The 18,203-nt window shown below is 53.1% G+C and overlaps 2 protein-coding genes across 5 annotated transcripts; one reads left to right on the top strand and one right to left on the bottom strand.

Annotated features, from left to right (window-relative positions):
• On the top strand, positions 3,909-6,197 carry SYS1 (SYS1, golgi trafficking protein). Its single transcript, XM_021416867.1, has 3 exons — positions 3,909-4,122; positions 4,632-4,699; positions 5,332-6,197. Exons 1-3 carry the CDS (start codon positions 3,961-3,963, stop codon positions 5,570-5,572), a joined length of 471 nt encoding a protein of 156 aa, XP_021272542.1. The 5' UTR covers positions 3,909-3,960; the 3' UTR covers positions 5,573-6,197.
• Positions 6,379-17,968, bottom strand: TP53TG5 (TP53 target 5). 4 transcript variants are annotated; one of them, XM_021416866.1, is made up of 6 exons: positions 15,606-17,968; positions 15,251-15,316; positions 15,032-15,168; positions 12,593-14,781; positions 10,327-10,563; positions 6,379-8,914 (listed from the first exon to the last, which is right to left on the bottom strand). In XM_021416866.1, exons 4-5 carry the CDS (start codon positions 12,838-12,840, stop codon positions 10,338-10,340), a joined length of 474 nt encoding a protein of 157 aa, XP_021272541.1. In that variant the 5' UTR covers positions 12,841-14,781; positions 15,032-15,168; positions 15,251-15,316; positions 15,606-17,968; the 3' UTR covers positions 6,379-8,914; positions 10,327-10,337. The 4 variants fall into 4 exon arrangements, with proteins under 4 accessions (XP_021272541.1, XP_021272540.1, XP_021272539.1 ...); XM_021416865.1 differs by lacking the exon at positions 6,379-8,914 and having other exon boundaries at positions 8,925-10,563; XM_021416864.1 differs by lacking the exons at positions 6,379-8,914; positions 10,327-10,563 and having other exon boundaries at positions 14,308-14,412; positions 14,493-14,781; positions 15,606-15,760.

Raw genomic sequence — 18,203 nt, 5'->3', positions numbered from 1 at the left:
GTGGAGGCCAAGAGGTCTCAGCGGTTTGTGTTGGCACTGTGCCTGCAGCTGTGGCTCTGCTGGCAGGAAACTCCTCACAGCTTCATCCCCAACTGGCATCATCATATGAACTGAAAAGAAGTGCTACTTTGGGCTTGATAAAATAAAATCTGAAGAGAGCACTCCTCTAGGTAAGGGTAGGAAGAAGGCTGGAGGCGATGGTGGAGTTTCCTCGAGTACCAGCCCCTCTGTGCCCAGCTATTTCTCACTAAACCTCTAGTTCTCCTCAGCACCCACGGCTACCAAGGCTGTGAGGGAGGGCTGCTTGCCGTGAGCTGGATCACTGCCCTTCTGTATCACCCCTGCTTCATCACATGGGAGCTCATGGAAGAGCAGGCAGGGAGCCCAGCTGCAGTGAACTCCAGCTCTGAGTGCCTGCACAGCTGGCAGCAGAAGGTGTAGGGGAGCAAGAGCATGTGGCCTAGGCTGATGTGCATGACAACATCTGCTAGTCAGGAGACAGCTTCAGCAGCACAGGGCGGACAGAAGCAGTGCAACTCTCCCTAACCCTCTACGTGACTCCCACGTTTGTGTGCATGAGGCCACGGTCCCTCTACCCCTCTTTCCAGGTAAGGCAGTAACCACAAAGGTGCTTTCAAAACCAGCTGTCTGTATTGTGGCTACAAACACTGCTGACTTTCCTGTTAATTTCCTCTAGATACAAGCACAATAGGCAGTACTCTTCCTGGTTATTACATACCTCAACACTGCTACAAAAACCCTCTGTGTGGCACAAAACACCATTTTCTCTCCTAAGGAAATTCTGATCACGTTGAGCTTCCCTGCTTCAACAGAATGGGCAGGGCTTTGTCCATCACAGCCACACCTGTGTGCATAATCCTGCAAACAAAGTGACAGAAATCCTGGGCTTCTGGAAACAGAAGGGAAAATTAAACTCAATCAGAATGTACTTTCCAGCCTTGAGATAAACTTACATAATGCTACCAATGACATTTTCATAGGGCATCTTGTAGATCCACCCCTCTACCACACACACACAAACTTTCTGCCACAGTATCTCAAAAGCAATCATCAGAGAGGAAATGCAGCCACAGAAATCATAATGTGGTTCTTTTAAACCATGACATAACATAGTCAGCTTCATTTTGCCCTTCAAACTTCTCTGAATACAGTGACATTCTCCTCTCTGGAACAACACAGAAAAATCGTGGGTATATGACATTCACAGAGAGTGACAGGACAAACGGACCCAGACAGAAAAATGCACAGCTGACATGCACTTTCTTGAAACCTCTCTGAAAGGGAGGGAAGCAGAAGGAAGAAAAGAAAAGAACACACACTGATCCTCACATTTGTTCTGGGCAGCGAATGTTCGCATTCAAGGTGTATCAGTTCCCTTTTACATTCAAAATTACAGCTGGCAGAGAAATAATGTAGGCTGGCCACGATTGTTCCTAACTCAGTGTTCCATGCCCAGCTCTCACCCTGAAAATAAAAACGCCTTCTGGTTCCCAGTACATGATACAAACATGCTGCAGGTAGCATGCAGTGTCCAACTATAATTCATTTGGAGGGTGAAGGGAATCACATTTTTATACATGTAAATAAACGTCTAATCATGATAAGGCCATATGCTGAACCTTCTTCAACAATTCTAGATCACAAATTCTGCTGTGTTTTCTAGGAAAAGAGATTTTTTTAGCCAAGCTCAGCACAATTCCTACAGATGGATTTTAAAATGGGTGTAGCACGGGATTCTCAAGCACTAAGAAATGTTAGGGAGAGTTTTTAAACACTCCTACCTGCCCGGGAAAGGACAGATGAACAGACATCAGTTCAGATGCCCTTTGTAGCTCAGTTGGTAAAATATGTTTGGCCTAAACAAATAGCTTCCTGTTTTAGGAAACAATTCCTGAGGAGGAAAAACACCACTGTCCTACACACCCATTCCTTATGGAAAGAATCACCGGATAAATAAGGCATTCATATTCCTTACTCCCCATAAGGAAGTTACATGTGATCTGGGCACTTTCTGAAGGTATTTGCTGTGTCCTGAGCATATTGCCATTTCTTCTGTCACCTGCTGCTCTTCATGACATGCAGGTGTCACACACACAACCGTCAGCTCTTTAAAAAAGGACACTTAATCAGAAGCCAGGCGAGCAACACGTACTGTGGTGCTCTAGAAAGCATGATCTCTGTGTTTCGACATCCTTTTTCCTTCTAACACATCTTCCTTCCACAGCTGTCTCCAACTTTCATTTCAACTAAGAAGAAGAAAAGGGAAATTGAAAATGCACTTATTTTCTCCCATGCATTTCCCTTTCAGGTCCTCTTTAACCCTTCCCACCAAGAGGGGATGTGAGGCAAGGCTTCTCTTGGAGAGAATGTCCTCTGCATGAGGAGGACACGGTCCTCTAACTGGAGGCAGCTGGAGAGGAGGAAGAGCTGGGCCAGGGTGTGCAGACAGACGAACATGACCATACAGTGTGCTATTGACAAGCCAGCCAGGAAATGTCTTCACATTCATGAGATGGGGTGCAGCTGAGTCCCAGGACTGAGCACAAACCCTCATGCCACGGCACTTCACTGCCTCTGTACAGCTACATTCCCTGTGTGAGAGGCAGTCTGAACACGTCTGACATCACTGCTACCTTCAATTATGGGGCAGCAACCAAGCAGGGAGGAGACTCGAATTTAGATGGAATTCAGGTCGGTACCTCCCAAAACACCATCTCCTATCTTGTGATTGCAGGGACTAATGGGTAAAGCAGAAATACTGTTGCTGATGACTGTGGTGTGGAAAAATATCAGGCACTTGTACCAACAGCCCTGCCAGGACTTCTGTCACATCAACTTGGAGTTTTAGTTAGCTATGACTAAACAACTACCATTTTTGCTGGCAGAGGAAATTTAGTCCTACGAAGCTTCAAAAAGAAATAAGGATGTGGAAATGAGTACCTAAGTGGTGGCTTGCACGTCTCAGAGAGGCAAGCACAGCAGATTTAAGGAAAGGAAACCAATTTCTACTAAGAGTTAACAGAGGAAGTGTCGAGTCCCATAACTCATGCTCAGCAGTGTGCTGCCAGCAGACAGCCTTGAGACAGCCCGGGATTTTCCCATGTTCACTTCTGCATTCATGGAGTTGGTAAGCTTTGGCAGAGTCCAGTTCTCTGAAGGCCCAAGTAGAAGCTCAGCAGGCACAGCCCACAGCCTTGTGCAATCCTGTCAAGGAGCATCAGGTCTGGGAACAGGGAGGGAAACGCGTCCAGCACGCATCAGCACAGTGACATGCACAGCGCGAGGGAGGAAAAACACGCAGCAAGGCAGCCTGCGGAACTTCCCATACTGGGAAACGGAACAAAACGTCACGAGAGAATTGCAGAGATCGTAATCTGACTTCCCAGAGCCAGAAATATTCCACACCCACGGCGGGGGCTCACCTCCCACCTCCCATAGGGCAATGCCCTGAACGGGGCCATGCGAGCTTGGGTGGCGGAGCTCACGCTTGGAGACAGGCGAGCAGGAGTGCATTCAGGCCCCAAGGGGCTCACAGCGTGGGCACAGCACAGCTCGGGCTCTCTGCAGAAAGAAGAAAGCAGAAGAAATTCCCCCAAAAAGCCAGGCCCTGAAGAGAAGCAGCACAAAACGCAGAGGAGATGCCAGGGCTCAGCCCTGGTGTGCCGAGGCACAGAGCCCGCGGGCGTCAGCCTGGAGCTGAAGGAAGATGCTGCTGGACAAATGCCGTGCTCAGAATTTGTGCCTGTTTAACAAGGCCGCCCACAGACGCCCACAGCGCCTCAGGGAGGCAGAGACGCCACGAAGCGGGACAGCTCGCGCACCGCACGGCGCGACCCCCGGCCCAGCGGCCCCCCGAGTCCTCCGCCCCGCGAGGGGGCGCTGTGCCGCCCCGCCGCCGCCGCCCCTGAGGCCGCTTCCGTCGCGCCGGGCGGGCGGGCGATGGCGGCGCAGTTCCGCAGCTACGTGTGGGACCCGGCGCTGATCGTGGCGCAGATGGTGCTGCTGCAGGCCGCCTACTACAGCTCGCTCGGGCTCTGGCTCGCCCTCCTCGGCGCCCTCGGCAGCACCGGGCCCTCCCTCCACCAGATCTTCAGCGACGAGGTGAGGGTGCGGGCGGTGGGCCCTGCGCTGCGCCAGGCCCTGTCCGTGTGTCCGTGTGTCCGTTTCCCGCCGCGCGGCAGCCCTGAGGCAGGCAGGCCTGTGCGGGGTCCGTGTGGGCGGCCCGGTGCTGAGCCAGCGCTCTCCCGTTGCATGGCCCCCAGTGTCGGACAGCGCCTGGCTGTGTGGGTGGGATCCTGTGAGGAGGCAGCTCCTCCACTCCCCGCTCATTGCAGGCAGTTGGACTAGATAACTTCTGAAGGCCCCTTCCAATTCAAACGATTCTGTGATAGAGGTGAGCCCACTCAGGACACGTCCCCTTCACCTTGCAGTCTCTCAGTGTGGACCCAGCAGCCCTTTCCTTTCCCAGGCAGGCAGACAGACCTCCTAGAAGGACTGCTGTAACCGCTCGGGCTCCTTGTACAGACCATAATCATTGCTGGGCAGTGCTGGTGTGGCTGGGCCCTGGGCTGTGATTTGTGCTGTGGTTTCTTACTAATAATGCTGTGCAGATTTTAGGCTTCTCGACACCGCCTGGGAGGCTCTCCATGATGGCTTTCGTCCTCAATGCACTCACCTGGTAAGTCCGCAACTAGCTGGAGCACACAGCACTTCTGTCATTCTAACGGTTCTGGTGTCTTGAGCTTGCTCTTTCATAACATTGAACTTTAAGAGAATTCAGCATAGTCTGCTGGCTGTCTCATAACATCTCCTGGAAGCCCAGTGCCTGGGGAGCATGTCTGCTGAGGTCGGGTTATTCTCTGTTCTTGTCTGGAGAGGAGAGCAGGTGGGAACTGCTGACTCCAAAGGTGACTTTCTAGATACTGGATAAGACATTTTACTTCACTGTCTCAGTGACAGATTTTACCAAAAGTGAGAATTAATGGGTCTCAGCAAACACTGATCTATTAACAGTAATGTACTTTGCACCTGCCACTGGGCACAGATTACTGGGGGAGGTATTACAGAGAGCCAGTCAGGGTTTTTAAACCAAAAGCTCATTTCCCTGCCATCATGTAATTAAAATGCTGTAAGCTATTTAAATCTTGCAGCAGCATCTGTGAGCAAGATGAGAAACAACCTGTCCCTAAAACAGCTGAGAAATTTTGAAATACTGAATAAGCAGCACCAGTAACTTCTGTTAGCTCTTACTGTATCCCCTTTTCCACAGGCGTAGTACAGTTTGTTTATTCATCTGTCTTTTCTTTGCAGTGCTCTGGGCTTGCTGTACTTTATCCGACGAGGAAAACAGTGCTTGGATTTCACAGTCACAGTTCATTTCTTCCATCTCTTGGGCTGCTGGATTTATAACTCGCACTTTCCCTCAACTCTGACATGGTGGCTGGTGCACATTGTGTGCACAGCACTGATGGCTGCAATTGGGGAGTACCTCTGCATGAGGATAGAACTTAGGGAAATCCCACTGAATTCTGCTCCCAAATCCAATGTATAACATGCTATGGCAACAACATGCTGCATTGCATCATTGCTCCCAGCACAAGTACATCTAATGCCTGAAAGTCATCACTGAAGAAGCACAGCAGGTCTGTTGAGACTTTTTTTTTCTTTTAAAGACTGCGTGAGTGTGAGCATCTCCTTTGTCATCACCAGACAACAGAGGAGGAGAAGATGTTTATTTTATTAACACTAAGCATTTAATGACTGTATGGCAAGCGTGCTCTTAAACTGTTCACTCTTAAGACTGTTAAAAGCCAGGTAGCAAAACTTCACAAGGAGGAGCATCTGGAATTTAATAAATGTGAAAGGTCCCTGTGTGGGTATTGCAATGGTCAGCTTGTTTTGCAGGAGCTGGCACTATGAGCAGCAGGGCTGGGAGCTGCTGCATCTGGGTTGACACTTGTTTGCGCTTCAGTTGGGAAAGAAGTCAAGGAAGTGAACGAACAGGGTAAGAAAGAAAATAGTTGTAATTACCTGAATCACCAGCTGAGACCCTAAAAGCCTTGTAATGTTAGATGGGGTTGTTTGCTCTTTCCGTGTTTAATACATAGAGATGTCAGACAGCAGTTTGCTGAAGAAATCTTTTGTAATAATAAAAGTATTATGTTGCTGTGAGCGTGGTACAGTTCTCCTGGGAAGCTGAGCACTTCAAAAAATACCGTGAATATCTGTATCATGGCAACAGGAGGATACATCCAGAGAAGAACACAATTTGTAGGTTGCCCCCATTTAGGGCACATAAAACTTCCCGCAGTAAATATTTCATACCTCTCCTCTGTAATCAAAGCATCTGAGAATGCTGTCTAGGGAAATCAGCCAACATAATGCTCACTTCAGAAGGAGTTTCAGCAGTTCAGGGGCTCCACATGCTCAGTCCTAGGCTGGAGCTGTCTCAGGTAAACTTGCAAAGGTTTCCAAGAGCTGGTCATATTTGCCTGGTCCTTACTTCTGACTTTAAAAACAAACAAAAAAATCTAATGGCAGGTCTGGTGTGGCTGAGGTGATGTTTATTCAAGCGAGAATCTGCTACTTGTTTCTCAGAGTGACAGGATGTGCTTTAATTTAGAGGCCCTCACCCATGGGGCAGGCACGAGCATCAGCCTCACTGTTAAGAGGCCAAGGCCGAGCGGTGCCTTCAGCTCCCACAGCCCGCACGAGCAGCCCTGCATCCTGCAGGGTGGCCACTGAGGGGCGTTTGGTTTTGCAAGAACCCAAAAGTGGGCAAAGCAACTTCTAAAGGAAGAATTTCTCCTGTGCAGCATCTCGCTGTGGTAACTTTCTTTTGTACGTTAATGTTTGTAAATGTTAATTTGTACAAATTACTTGCTAATTTGGCTTGTTGAGAATTGGTGGGATGATTTGAGTTGTAGATTATAAACGCTTTGAAGTTGCTCTTTTGACTTTTGTTACTGGGGTAACTGTATTTCAATTCCTACTTTCATATTCTATGAATTTAGGCAGATTGAAATCCCAGTGTTTTAAATACCTGGCAGGTTTGCTGCAGAGAGGGAAGGGGTGCAGGTTACACGTGCGTAGGCAGAGCTTCTTATGGTTGGAGATTTCACCGCGACCTCTTCCTGACCAAAACCCCTTTAAACCCAATTTTAGTGCTATCATATGCATAGAAGCAGCCTTTCAGAGGAAAAGGTTAACACAAGTTCAGAGGTCATTTGCTACTGCTCCCCTTCTAACTGCTGTGCATTCAGCAAGGCTTTTCATCCCTGCTCCAGGCCTTCTGGGTTCTCGTATTTGAGGACACTTGCCTTCCTTCCAGTCATGTTCAGCCCAGACATGAAGCAGAGCTTGGGCTTCCAGTAGGTGCCAGTATCTCCTTCTGAAAAGAGATGTGCATGCGTGATTGGGATCAGGGCACACAGCAGAGGGCAGTGCTCTGCCTTGGGGCTCCAAACACCATCTTGGTATCAGCTGTATTTTAAGGCTCTTTTGGGGTCATTCTGTCCTCTCCTGCTGTTTGCTGTTGGTACTGAAAGGGAACATCCCAGTTCCCTGGGAACAGGCAGAGGAAGGAAAGTCACAGCACTCCCATTTCTTAGAGGAAAATGGACAGCTGATCTTGGGATTGTTGTGAGAATGTATTAAAGAGATGCTATCTTTGTTCTCCTGGAGGAACAAGGATGAGAACTTCAGACCAAGGAACACTTCCTTCCTTGCTTTCTGAATGCCTAAGATAGGCTTTGACTGCTTCAACAGCCGCCCTTGCAGGGAAACGTGAAGTTTTGGTGCAGCTTTGTGGCTGGAGATCCTGAGGTAGGGCAGGGCCACGAGAAGAGTCCTTGATGCACCTGGATTTAACACCAAGGCTGTGGGACATCCAACACATTGCACTGCGTTAGCATGAAGCGTGCTGTGGGATCAGAAAGGCTTTTAAGTCTGTTCCCTTTGAGAACTAAATCTGAATAGCGCCTTTTTTTTCCTTTTAAATAAAGGAAACTTACTGTAGATGTCAAAGTTATAGGGGAAGTTTTGCTAAAATTACACACAGATTGGGAAGGGAACTTCTGAAATTCATCACTCCGATATTATGAGACCTAATTTTCACTTGCGTGTGTCCAGTCAGATCTTAGCAGCACCTTTGGCTTTAAGAATCTCTGCTGCTCCATACCTGAATAGTGGCAGATGGTCTTTGTTTCCTAATGAATCTTTTTTTCCACATGTGCAATAGAGTTGAAGTATTTGCTCTCAGGGAAGATTTTCCCTAACACCTGCTGTTCTCAGAGACAGCAGTAGCATCAGCTAGCCATCTGCATCCAAGGTTTTGCAAACGATGACTTCTTGGAGATCTCTGCTCATTTACATTCCCCTTCCCCAAAGCCATCCAAAAGTTGAAAATTTTAAGAGAAGATACCAAATTCAAAGAAATTAAGGAAGGGAAATGTTGAGAGTTGTGCTTTGTTTCTCTCGAGGCATTAAACACCTATTCAAAACAAAGATCAGATACAAGATCTGGATACAAAAGACTCCAGCCTTGGATACCCACCTGCTCAGCTTTGCCCCACTAACCACAAGCAGAAGAGGAGGCCATAGGGGAAAGGAGAACAGCACTGAGCAGCACTCACTGTTGATGGAGCAGAGCAGGAAGGAGAACCAAGGCAGTGCAGCGGTTCAGTGCAGGCTCTGCCGTGCTCCAGCCCACCCTTTCTCCACTACGTATTGTCAGGCGTTGTGCCAGAGGTGCTGAGTACATGAATAACTGTTGTCTGCTGGAGGCCTGGGTTCAACCTCGCTCTGGAGTGCTGTCTGAACACCAGCTGCTCCTCCCCATCTCATTTCTTGGAATTTGCCTCCATTCATTCATTCCGTCCTGCAGCTGCAGGAGCTGAATGGGTAAGTGAGAGAGAAGTAAGAGAAAGAGCATGAGTGCCAGGAGAGGAACGTGAGCGGTCATTGAAAAGCCCTGAACCACTATTCCCGTTCTGAAAACAAAGCAAGTGCCCTGGTAAGTGGCCAGTCTGAAAGCAGCCAGAGTGACGTGTGACATATTTAGGTAAGTCAGACTGAAATACCCTGTTAGTTAAGCACAGACATTTCAAATCTGATGAAAGACAGCTGGTTCTCTTAATTAGAACATGAAGTTCACAGCCACATCCAGCTGTTAAGCACTAATACAGAGCATGATGAAAACCAGTTCCTTCCCCATTCAGGAGTGGCAGTCCTCTATGGGGCATGAAGTGAAAGCAGTAGAAAGACCAAGCAAGGCTCACTGTGCTTCCTCCCAGCGAGGCACTGGCCCCAGGCTGGGCACACTGGGACTCTGTGCCTCCTCTTCCCCCACACAGTAAGGCAAGGCAGAGATTTTTTAGCATCCTTGCACACATCACTGCATTGTACTCCCATTAACACTGAGTTTTTCTAGCACACCCAGCAATTGCATGCAAGCACCTCTCTATTGCAAATACTTTTGGTGCTTATACAGAAGCAGGAAAACTAATGCTCTGAGCTGCAAAGGAGGCTCGAAGAGACTGTGCTACAAACAGGAGGCAGGACAGATAGCTTCAACCTGTGCAACAAAATTTAATACTCTGGAATTACACACAGTCACCCACAGAGCTGCTTACAAGGACTACTGGGAAAAACGTTAAAGCAAAAGAGTTACCATAAAAAGGTTTCGTCATGGTTGCTTGACATCTTCCCCCAACACCCCCTCCCCCTCCGCAAAGATTTTTTTGTCTCTACATTTCCTTAGAAAAGCAATTTACACATAATGCAGGATTTACTCAGGAGTCCAGATGTGTGCTAGGAAAGAGATCATGCACCTGTGACTATTCTTTAGTGGGGTTTTCAATGTGTCCTCAAAGAAAGAAGGCCAGCACCACTGTGCTCTTTGCAGGACGTACACCATCCGCTGCACCTCACAAGTTTTCAGCACTCAAATCAAAAACCTGGAGAGCTGACATTGTGGGAACAGGCAGCTGAACAAACAGGCTTCCGTCCAACAGCCATGAAAGAGTCCAGAAAGAATCTGGTGTTCATGACTCATTTCCTATTTTCCCCCAAATCCTCTGCATGCAGCCAGAGCTCTGCTTGCGCCTTGAGACAAATGGGGACAAGTGTTGCCCCAAATTACAGAGAAAGAGCGAAACCCACAAGATGCTACTGAACTCTTCTGAGTCTCATAGACATGGGACAGAGCTGAGAGTTTGCTGAGCACTGTGCTCCTCAAAGGTCTGGAAAAGCACATGATCAGGATGAGCCCCAGCGTGCTGCCAGTGCCTTCGTTGCGGTACTTACAGAGCTGAGGTCTATAAGTTCAGCCAAGTGATGATGAGGGGGATGCTGAGGACCGACAGGTTGGGAACATGGGGCCAGGCAAAGCTTTGGGCTGTGCTGGGGCTGCAGAGGTCAAACAGGCTGCCTTGGAATTTGATCTTTCGGGACTCCTTCCTCAGCATCTCCCAGATGGCTGCTGCTTCCTTCTGGCACTCCCAGAGCGCTGTCAGGGCACAAACGTGGAATTCATCCCAGTACCTGCAGCAGAGAACCACACCGTTAGTCTCTCTGAAGGAGAGGGCAGAGCCTTGGTGCCCCAGCCAACCCTGCAAACACCTACAGCCTCAATATTTTGTGTGAGTTATCCAGCCCTGAGACCAGAACAGAGAGCAGCCCAGAAGGAAACACCCACTCTGTTAAAGCTTAAAGGTGCAGCACCCCAAAAAGATTTCCACATAGGTCATGATGGGTGCTGGCCTGGCACACTCCAGCACTGGCCCTGTGCTACGTCTACCCCTCAGCTTGTACTTACCTTTGCTGAAGAAGCCAGCTGGCTCTGGAGGAGCTGCCTTTGAGCTGTTCCCAATGAGCTCCCTGCCCGCAGCTGCAGAGCAGTAGATGAGCTCCAGCTGCCCATGGGTGATGACAGCAGGCATCAGGCTGATCTGTGCCTCCTTGCCTTGCATGGAGAGGATTGGAGCAGGCACCTCTGCCTGGTTGAGTTTGCTGTGCTGCGTTGTGGAGGTTCATTTAGGTTATTTCTGTTGCAGAACATTTGAGGCTAGCAGAGCATTCGACTCAACGCCAGACCCAAAGGCTGCTGTAGTGCCGCACTGTGCTGGGGAGGGGATGATGACATCCTGGGAGGTTGCTGTGTGAACAGCAGCATGACTGCACGTCCCAGCACAGCTGAACTCACAGGCGAGATCTCTGCTTTGTAGATGCAAACCCACAACATAAACCAGCAGGAGCCTGAATGTCTCTGCAAATGCCACGGCCTGGAGCCGCAGCCCTGGTGGCTCCTCCAAGCTGGCCTGGGCAGTGCTGGCTGGCAGAGCTCTCCAGCACCTGCAAACAAGACCTCAGCATGGTTCACCAGCGTGGTTTGAAGCCGTGGTTTCTCTCAAAATGATAACCTGTCCACAGGACAGATAAGGCTCTAAGCTACGCTTGTTGCTAACCTTCCCCAAGTCTTCCTCCAAAAAGAAGAGCAGCGTCTCTGCCCCTTTCCCACCAAGGGCCACCAGGCTCACATCCCAACGCAGAAGCGGAGCACAGACCCCAGCACCAGAACAGGACAGCCCGTTTTTGTCTAAGTGCCCTGCGCTGGAGTTGGCACCTTCCTCCAGACATGCAGACGAGAGCACTTTATTTAGTTTTCTTACCAAGCTTACGTCAGAATGCCAGCTGTGATCGAGTTCATTAAACAGAGTCACTGTGGCAGAATAAATATCCTGAGATAATGAGAAAGCCTGCTGCCAGCCGAGGTGAAGGTTCAGCCTGGCTCACACCTTTGAGCAAAGGGTAGAGGGGAAGCAGCACCCAGCCCACTTCTGCTTTTGGTCAGGGATAACACGTTGCAGTGTTTCACCCCACTCCTGCTCAGCTGCTGGGCTGCGGTCACACGGCTCAGAGGGAACCGAGATGCCCACGCTGCTGGCTCAGTGCTCTCAGCTCCACTTCCGCCCCTAAGCCATGCTCCCAGAGAGGGGACCATGATGCTGGGAAGGCAGATGGCAGCTGAGAAAGGGTGGGGTTAAAGGCCAGTCATTCAGAAATAGTTCCTGGCAGGAAACTGGGACGTCACCGTCTTTTTCCTCTGGTCACAGCAGGCTTGTCATATGCTGTCACCACTTCACCAGGACTGGGGCAAGAAGTCAGCTGTCCAGGGAGGTCTTGAGCCCCCTGCCCCACTGGGAAGACCCCTTCCTCCATCCTTCCTATTTAATGTCCCTGTTCAAAGCCCCCTCTTACACATTTACTTGCCCTGGAGCTGGGAGTTTCAGCAGAGAGGAATCAGCCCCCAGCAGCCGGACACAGCACGCGCTGCGCTGCGTGCCCCACTGTCCCCAACACCAAGAACCCACATGCTCAGAGATGCTACTGAGCAGTTCCCGTTGCATCTCAGCACCCTGTCACATCCCGGGGCGGCTGCACACCCTGAGCTGGTTTGTCTGTGCAGAAAGGGAAAGAAAGAGCAGGACACAGACAGCTCCTATCTGCCCGGTGTCTAGCAAGGAGGCAGACAAATAAACATGAAAGCAGCAGTTCGCGCGGCCGTACTCACCCACAGACCCTGCGCAGCCCCTGCAGCTCCATGCCGTCCTCCTCCCCGTACGTGGCCATGCTCTCTCCCAGCTTCAGGACACAATCAGAGACCCTTCGGTACACGTTGGCGCAGGCGGTGCCCGATGCCAGCAGCATGGCCAGGTGCCCTGCCGGCACCAAGGGGTTGGCTTGAGCATGGGACCTCTGGGAACAGCACCCACCTCCTCCCTGGGGTGTCACAGGCAGGGGACCCCAGCACCCAGACATCCCAGACAGCAGCACAGAAGGTTCTCCGTGCCCAGATCTCCTGAACCCAGACCGAGCAGCATCTCTCTGGCTCTCATACTCAGACCCCAGCCCAGACCCCAGCCCCAGCCTTACCCAGCGCCATGAGTAACGCAGCCGTGCCCCACTGCCGCCCCATGCCACTACCCACACTCCAGCCCTGGTACCCCCATGGCCTGCAGGATCTCCGCCCACCTCCGTGAGGAGGGCAGCCAGCTCTGGCCGCAGCTAATTAGTGAGGTTGGCCATGGCTAATTAACAAGGAGGCTAAGCTGTCACTAATGAATGCCCACAGGCAGCCCAGTTCTCACTGCAGCCCTCTGCTAGCACTCATGGCTGCATGCAGCCTGTACCCCACATCTAAGCGCCCTGTGCCCGCGGACCCCATTACACCCCTTTGCCAGCACTTGCCCCCCTAGCCTGGGAAAAGGCAGCTCGGCACGTGGAGCTGCATGGGGAGCTGTGGGATTTGGAGTCTTGAGAGTTAGGGTGCATCTGGTATCCCACAGCACAGCCCATCCCCTGCTAAGCTTCCTGGACTTGTGCAACCCCGCTGCTTCCCACAAATCCTCCGCTGTGCAGCCCTGCCCCTTCCTAGGATTCCCAGCCTCATGCAATCCTGTCCCTTTCCACGAATCCCTAGTTGTGCAACCCCGTGCTGTGCAGCCCCACCACCGTGCAATCCGAGTGCCATCTGCTGGACCAGCCCCGGTGTGCTGTGCAGCATGCATGGAAGAGTGCAGAGCCTAAAGCCACTGTGAAAGCAGGCTGCAGCTCCTGAGTGTCACCCGAAGGTGCAGTAGGGGCGTCCAACAGTGGAAATCTGGGCACAGCAAGGATTGCTCTGGGTTCACGCTCTGTCTTTGTGCCCTTGCTCTGCATTTGGTGCCTTCTGTGCTTGCCCCGGTGTCACTCTGAGAGCTTCCATCGCTGTGGGGCTGCAGCCACACTCGTGGTCTGTGCTTTGAGCCCCCCCAAGTAACCCAATGCATCGTGTTGAACTAAGCCTGAAGTGTGTGTGGCTTCAAAGCCTTCAACTTTAGCACCTCCAGCTATAAAACGTTCTTTGTTGATTCTGGCACCGGCAGCTCCCATTGCTGTAATATCCTTAAGGAGATTACACGGTACTGTGCATCTTTACAGCCCGATCCTGGCTTTTGTCCAATGAGTCACTCTTCGGTTACCCCAGCCCAGATGGGAGCAGGAGGTTCCTGGCACTTTGACAGCGTCACTTTGGGGGCTGGTGGTATCTGAGCGCCACGGGGATGAGCACAGCGTGTCCTGGGGTGCCTGGAGGAGAGACCTCCACCCGTCTGTACACATCCATCCCTGCGCCTGCGGGGGCTGCACTGGCACACCCAGCATTCTCCATCCCCTGAATCCAAAGTGAGCGGAAACCCCTTACAAGTACATCGGAAACCCAAACTGAAAGCAGCTCTGAGGCAGAAACTCAGTGTCGGTAAGGCATAGCTCACTCCCTTTATTCACAGCAGGATGGCAGAGTGCATCACCCACAGGTCTCCTGGCAACTCTCCTCCAACTCCTCAGGCAGCGCTGAAAGGGAAGCCAGCAGCTGGCGAGCTGTGCTGGGGCTCGGGGAGATGGGCCCTGCTCAGCGAGGGCAGCGCTCGTACGGATGGTGGTCACCGGGGGTAGCGGATGGTGAGCGTGCGCTCCAGGCTCTCTCCACAGGAGCGGGTGCAGCAGGGCTTGACCCAGCGCTGGGGTGAAGGCCGGCACAGCACTTTGCGGGCCGGCATACGGAAGCGCTGGGGCAGGGTCACCAGTAAGTCCTGCTTGTCCTCCACAGCTGCTGGCCATGTCCCTGTCTGTGCGTCTTTTGCTGTATCCATGCTGCTGCTGGTCGAGCTGGTCTCGGGGTTGCCCGCAGCCTCCTCTGGCTCTGGCAGGTGGTGACATTCCCTAAGTCCAGACCAAAAAGCAGCATGCATCTGTGCTGCCCAGAGGGGCTTTGCACCAGCACCGGGTGCGGGTCGTGGCTCAGTGCACCCCATGAGCTACCCGTGTCTGCAGACCTCCATTAAGGCCAAACCCAGCACCCTCCCCACACCACCCCAAACCACCTCTAATTCACACCCTTGGGCTTTATCCCCTACAGCCCTTTCCCAGCAGAGCAGCAGGACCGGGGCATGGGCTCCGCACCTCCACCTACCTGGGGAGCAGTGATGCGATGCCAGGCAGCCTCTGTGCCATGAGTGAGCGCCAGCACCGCACAGCCACCGCGTGCAGCCGCTGCACCCTGCGGTTCGTGCCCCTCAGCAGCCGGAGCAGCGCCAGTGACTTCAGTGCCTGTGGGGTGGGAGGGCAGGGGTAGGGGTCAGCGCCCATCCCATGCCCTGCAGCCCCCATGGTGATGCCGTAGGGCCCTTACTTTCCAGAGGCGGCTTTTCTGCTCCATGGTGCACAGCGGGCAGGGCTTGTTCCTCAGGTCTCCAGCCTGAGAGGGGGAGAGAACGGCGATGGATCAGTGTTAGGGGTAGGGTGGCACCAAGCTCATCCCAGAGAGCATCATCCCACCGGGGTGCCCTGGGCTCCTCTGGGGACGCAGCACCCCAAGCAGAGATACTTAATTTGAACAAGGGGTGGGCAAACCAGTGGGGGCTTCTCCCAGATCACAGTGTTGCCGAAGGCACGTGGAGACCCCAACCCCTCTGATAGGGTCCCCTCCTTGTGATGTCCCCATGGTGGTGGCTCGGGGAGTGCAGTGCCATGCCATAGGGCCGTACCTCCTGGGGTGCAATTGGTTTCATTTTGGGGCCTCAGATGGCAAAGCAAGGCTGTGGGGAGAGGTGCTGTGGGCTGTTCTTGGCACTGCTGGTGGCCACACGGTCATGGGCTGTGACCTCACACTTCTGTGACACCAGAACTCTGGTCCCAGCACCCAGCTGTGCAAAGGGAACTGGGGACAGCCCTGTAATGGAGGAGATGGATCGATGGAGAGACAGCTCAGTGGGAGATCAGCTCAAAGGAAGGAGAGCTCAATGGGGGTACAGGGATGGAGTGGCTTAAGGGTGAGGAGAACACAGAAACAGAGGGCTTGTCTCTACCCTGCATGGTGGGATGGCTCTTTCTCTGCAGTCCTTCTGGACACCAGCATCTGCCCCAGCCCCGTGCCATCCCCGGCCCTGTGCCAAGTGTCCCCTGGCTCCCTGGGGCTGAGGCAGCGTGTTGACATCGGAGTGACAGGGCCAGTGCCGCAGGGCTCGCGGTGAGCCGTGCCTTCACCCTGCTCTGGCAGCCCATCCAACGTCAGTGGCTCCAATGTGAGCGTCCGTGCAGCCGTCCCTGCCAGCCGGCTTCAATGGAAACACAAGACACGCTGGTGTGGGAGAACAGTGCAGGGCTATGGCAGAAACGGGCACCTCTGAGGGGCAGTCTGTAGATCCTATGGGAGTGAAAAGAGTAAAAGAGTAAAAAGGGAACCCCCTACCCAAACATACAGTGTGGTCACTGATGCAAACAGCCGCCCCTTGCCCTGTGGCTCTGCCAGCTGCCGTGCCACCAGCCAGCCATGGGGATGTCTGTATGGCATGGCCCTGAGGGTGCAGGGACACAGCGCTAGGTCAGAGCCCCCTGGGGACCACCAGACCTGGGGACATCGATGTCCCCTTGGGGCATGGCCAAGCCGCAGGGCATGGCCCTGCTCCCCCTTGTGCTGCAGGAGCCTCATTTCTCAGCAGCCACATTCCTGCGAGGGTGTTTATGACTTTGCTGTCTCCCCGCCGTCCCGGACTAAAATCTCCCTTTTAAGGAGCCCAGGGAACACGACTGCTGCAGCTTCGCAGGCTGCTCCCTCACAGTTTATTGCCTCAGAAAAAAAAAAAAAAAAGCCTTGTCTTGTTTTTCTCTTTGCTCCGCAATTTACGGAACGAGCCAAGCTGCGCCTCACTGCCAGGGCTGCTTGTGAGGACTATGATCGATTTTCCCCATGGAATGATTCACCTGCCTAGCACCAGCTCACCTTTCACTGAGCAGCTGCTCCCTCCCCAGCTCCATCCTCGCCTCCCCCCGCACGCCCTGACTCACCTCCTGTTTGCTGCAAACCTGTAATAGAAGGGAGAAACCTGACCGGGAGCGGCAGGAGGAACGAGTCACGTTGCATTTTCCCCTGATGACAACCACGCTTTGATGCTGGGTCCCCCGGGGACTTTTGGCAGGAGCTGAGCTCTGCGTCCCGGAAAGAAGTGTCATTCCCTACCTGGGCCGGTGACCCGGACCTCCTGGGGATGCCTCCCTGGGACCTGTGCCTTGTGGTTAGAGTGAGTGCCGGTGACACAGGACAATGCCATGAGCCTGCCCCAGCGGCACAAGTGGGGCAGGGATGCTCCATCCCTGTGGTTATCAATCAGAGGTTTGTTCTCAGGGCTCCCTACCTCGAGTAGGAACTCTCCATCACCTTCAGCGTCCCCTCTTGCCCTTTGGCCAGGGGCAGGCACACTTGGCCACGAGTGAGAATCATTACGTGGGGCCTTCTGTCAAGCGAACTGGAATAAAATGAGTGCCCTGCTGAGCGGCACGGCTTGTGCTGGAGAGCCGGGATGAGTCAGGCTGCAGGTGGCTGATATCACAACTCCCAGCCCCCTCCCAGCCGGGCAGGACTGAGCATGGGGGTGCCCGCATGCAGGGTCCCTCAGCACCGCCAGTGCAGTGTCCAGAGTGGAGACGTGGGGGGCACGGAGCCCCGGGGACCTCGTGGCGCTGCGGGGAATCCTGAGCAAGGGAGCGGCCTCAGTGCGTCGCGGTGGGAAGCAGTGCCAATGGGCGCAGACATCGCGCATAGCAGAGCGCTGAGCTCATTCCCTGGCCCTATCTCTCGCCTTCCTGGTGAGGGTCAGCGGGGATGGCCGACGGGGTGGGCACGCTGCCTGGTGTGGGCTGGGAGCAAGCCAGGGCCTGCAGGTACCCACATCCACACCAGCAAAACTCCCCCCTTGGCACCAACGACACCTGCGCGAGGTGACACCAGCAGCTATGGGAAGCACGGGCAACAGGTCCCCAGCTCAGCCCAACTTCCAGCAAGCGGGGCAGATAGCAAAAGCAACAGGAGAAGGACACAAACAACGCCCAGCGATTCCTTTTAGCCAGAGAAGAAAAAAAAAAAAGAGAGAGAGAAATAAAGAAAAAAAAAAAGGACGCAACGGTCGGAACGCGCATCCTCTTCCCTTGCCACGGGGGCTCCGCACGGGAGCCAGACCGGCACAGACCCCGCCGGGCTTTGGCACCCACGCAGCGCCCCGAGCCCCGCGCACCGCCCGTTCGCTGGCACCGCCCCGCAGCACCGAGCACCGCCCCGCAGCGCGGCCATGGGCGAGCGGCGGCCCCGC

This window comes from Numida meleagris, chromosome 19, assembly GCF_002078875.1.
Source record: "Numida meleagris isolate 19003 breed g44 Domestic line chromosome 19, NumMel1.0, whole genome shotgun sequence".
Lineage (NCBI taxonomy): Eukaryota > Metazoa > Chordata > Aves > Galliformes > Numididae > Numida > Numida meleagris.
The sequence above is the reverse complement of the archived record's forward strand: the minus strand, read 5'-3'. Positions and strand labels throughout refer to the sequence as shown.

Coding starts and splice junctions, on each gene's coding strand:
- SYS1 (XM_021416867.1), top strand. CDS start 3,961: ATGGCGGCGCAGTTCCGCAGCTACGTGTGGGACCCGGCGCTGATCGTG. Junction 4,123..4,631: donor ACCAGATCTTCAGCGACGAG/GTGAGGGTGCGG, acceptor AATGCTGTGCAG/ATTTTAGGCTTCTCGACACC. Junction 4,700..5,331: donor GTCCTCAATGCACTCACCTG/GTAAGTCCGCAA, acceptor TTTTCTTTGCAG/TGCTCTGGGCTTGCTGTACT.
- TP53TG5 (XM_021416863.1), bottom strand. CDS start 15,629: ATGAAACCAATTGCACCCCAGGAG. Junction 15,317..15,605: donor AACCAATTGCACCCCAGGAG/GTACGGCCCTAT, acceptor TCCCCCTCTCAG/GCTGGAGACCTGAGGAACAA. Junction 15,169..15,250: donor AGAAAAGCCGCCTCTGGAAA/GTAAGGGCCCTA, acceptor CCCACCCCACAG/GCACTGAAGTCACTGGCGCT.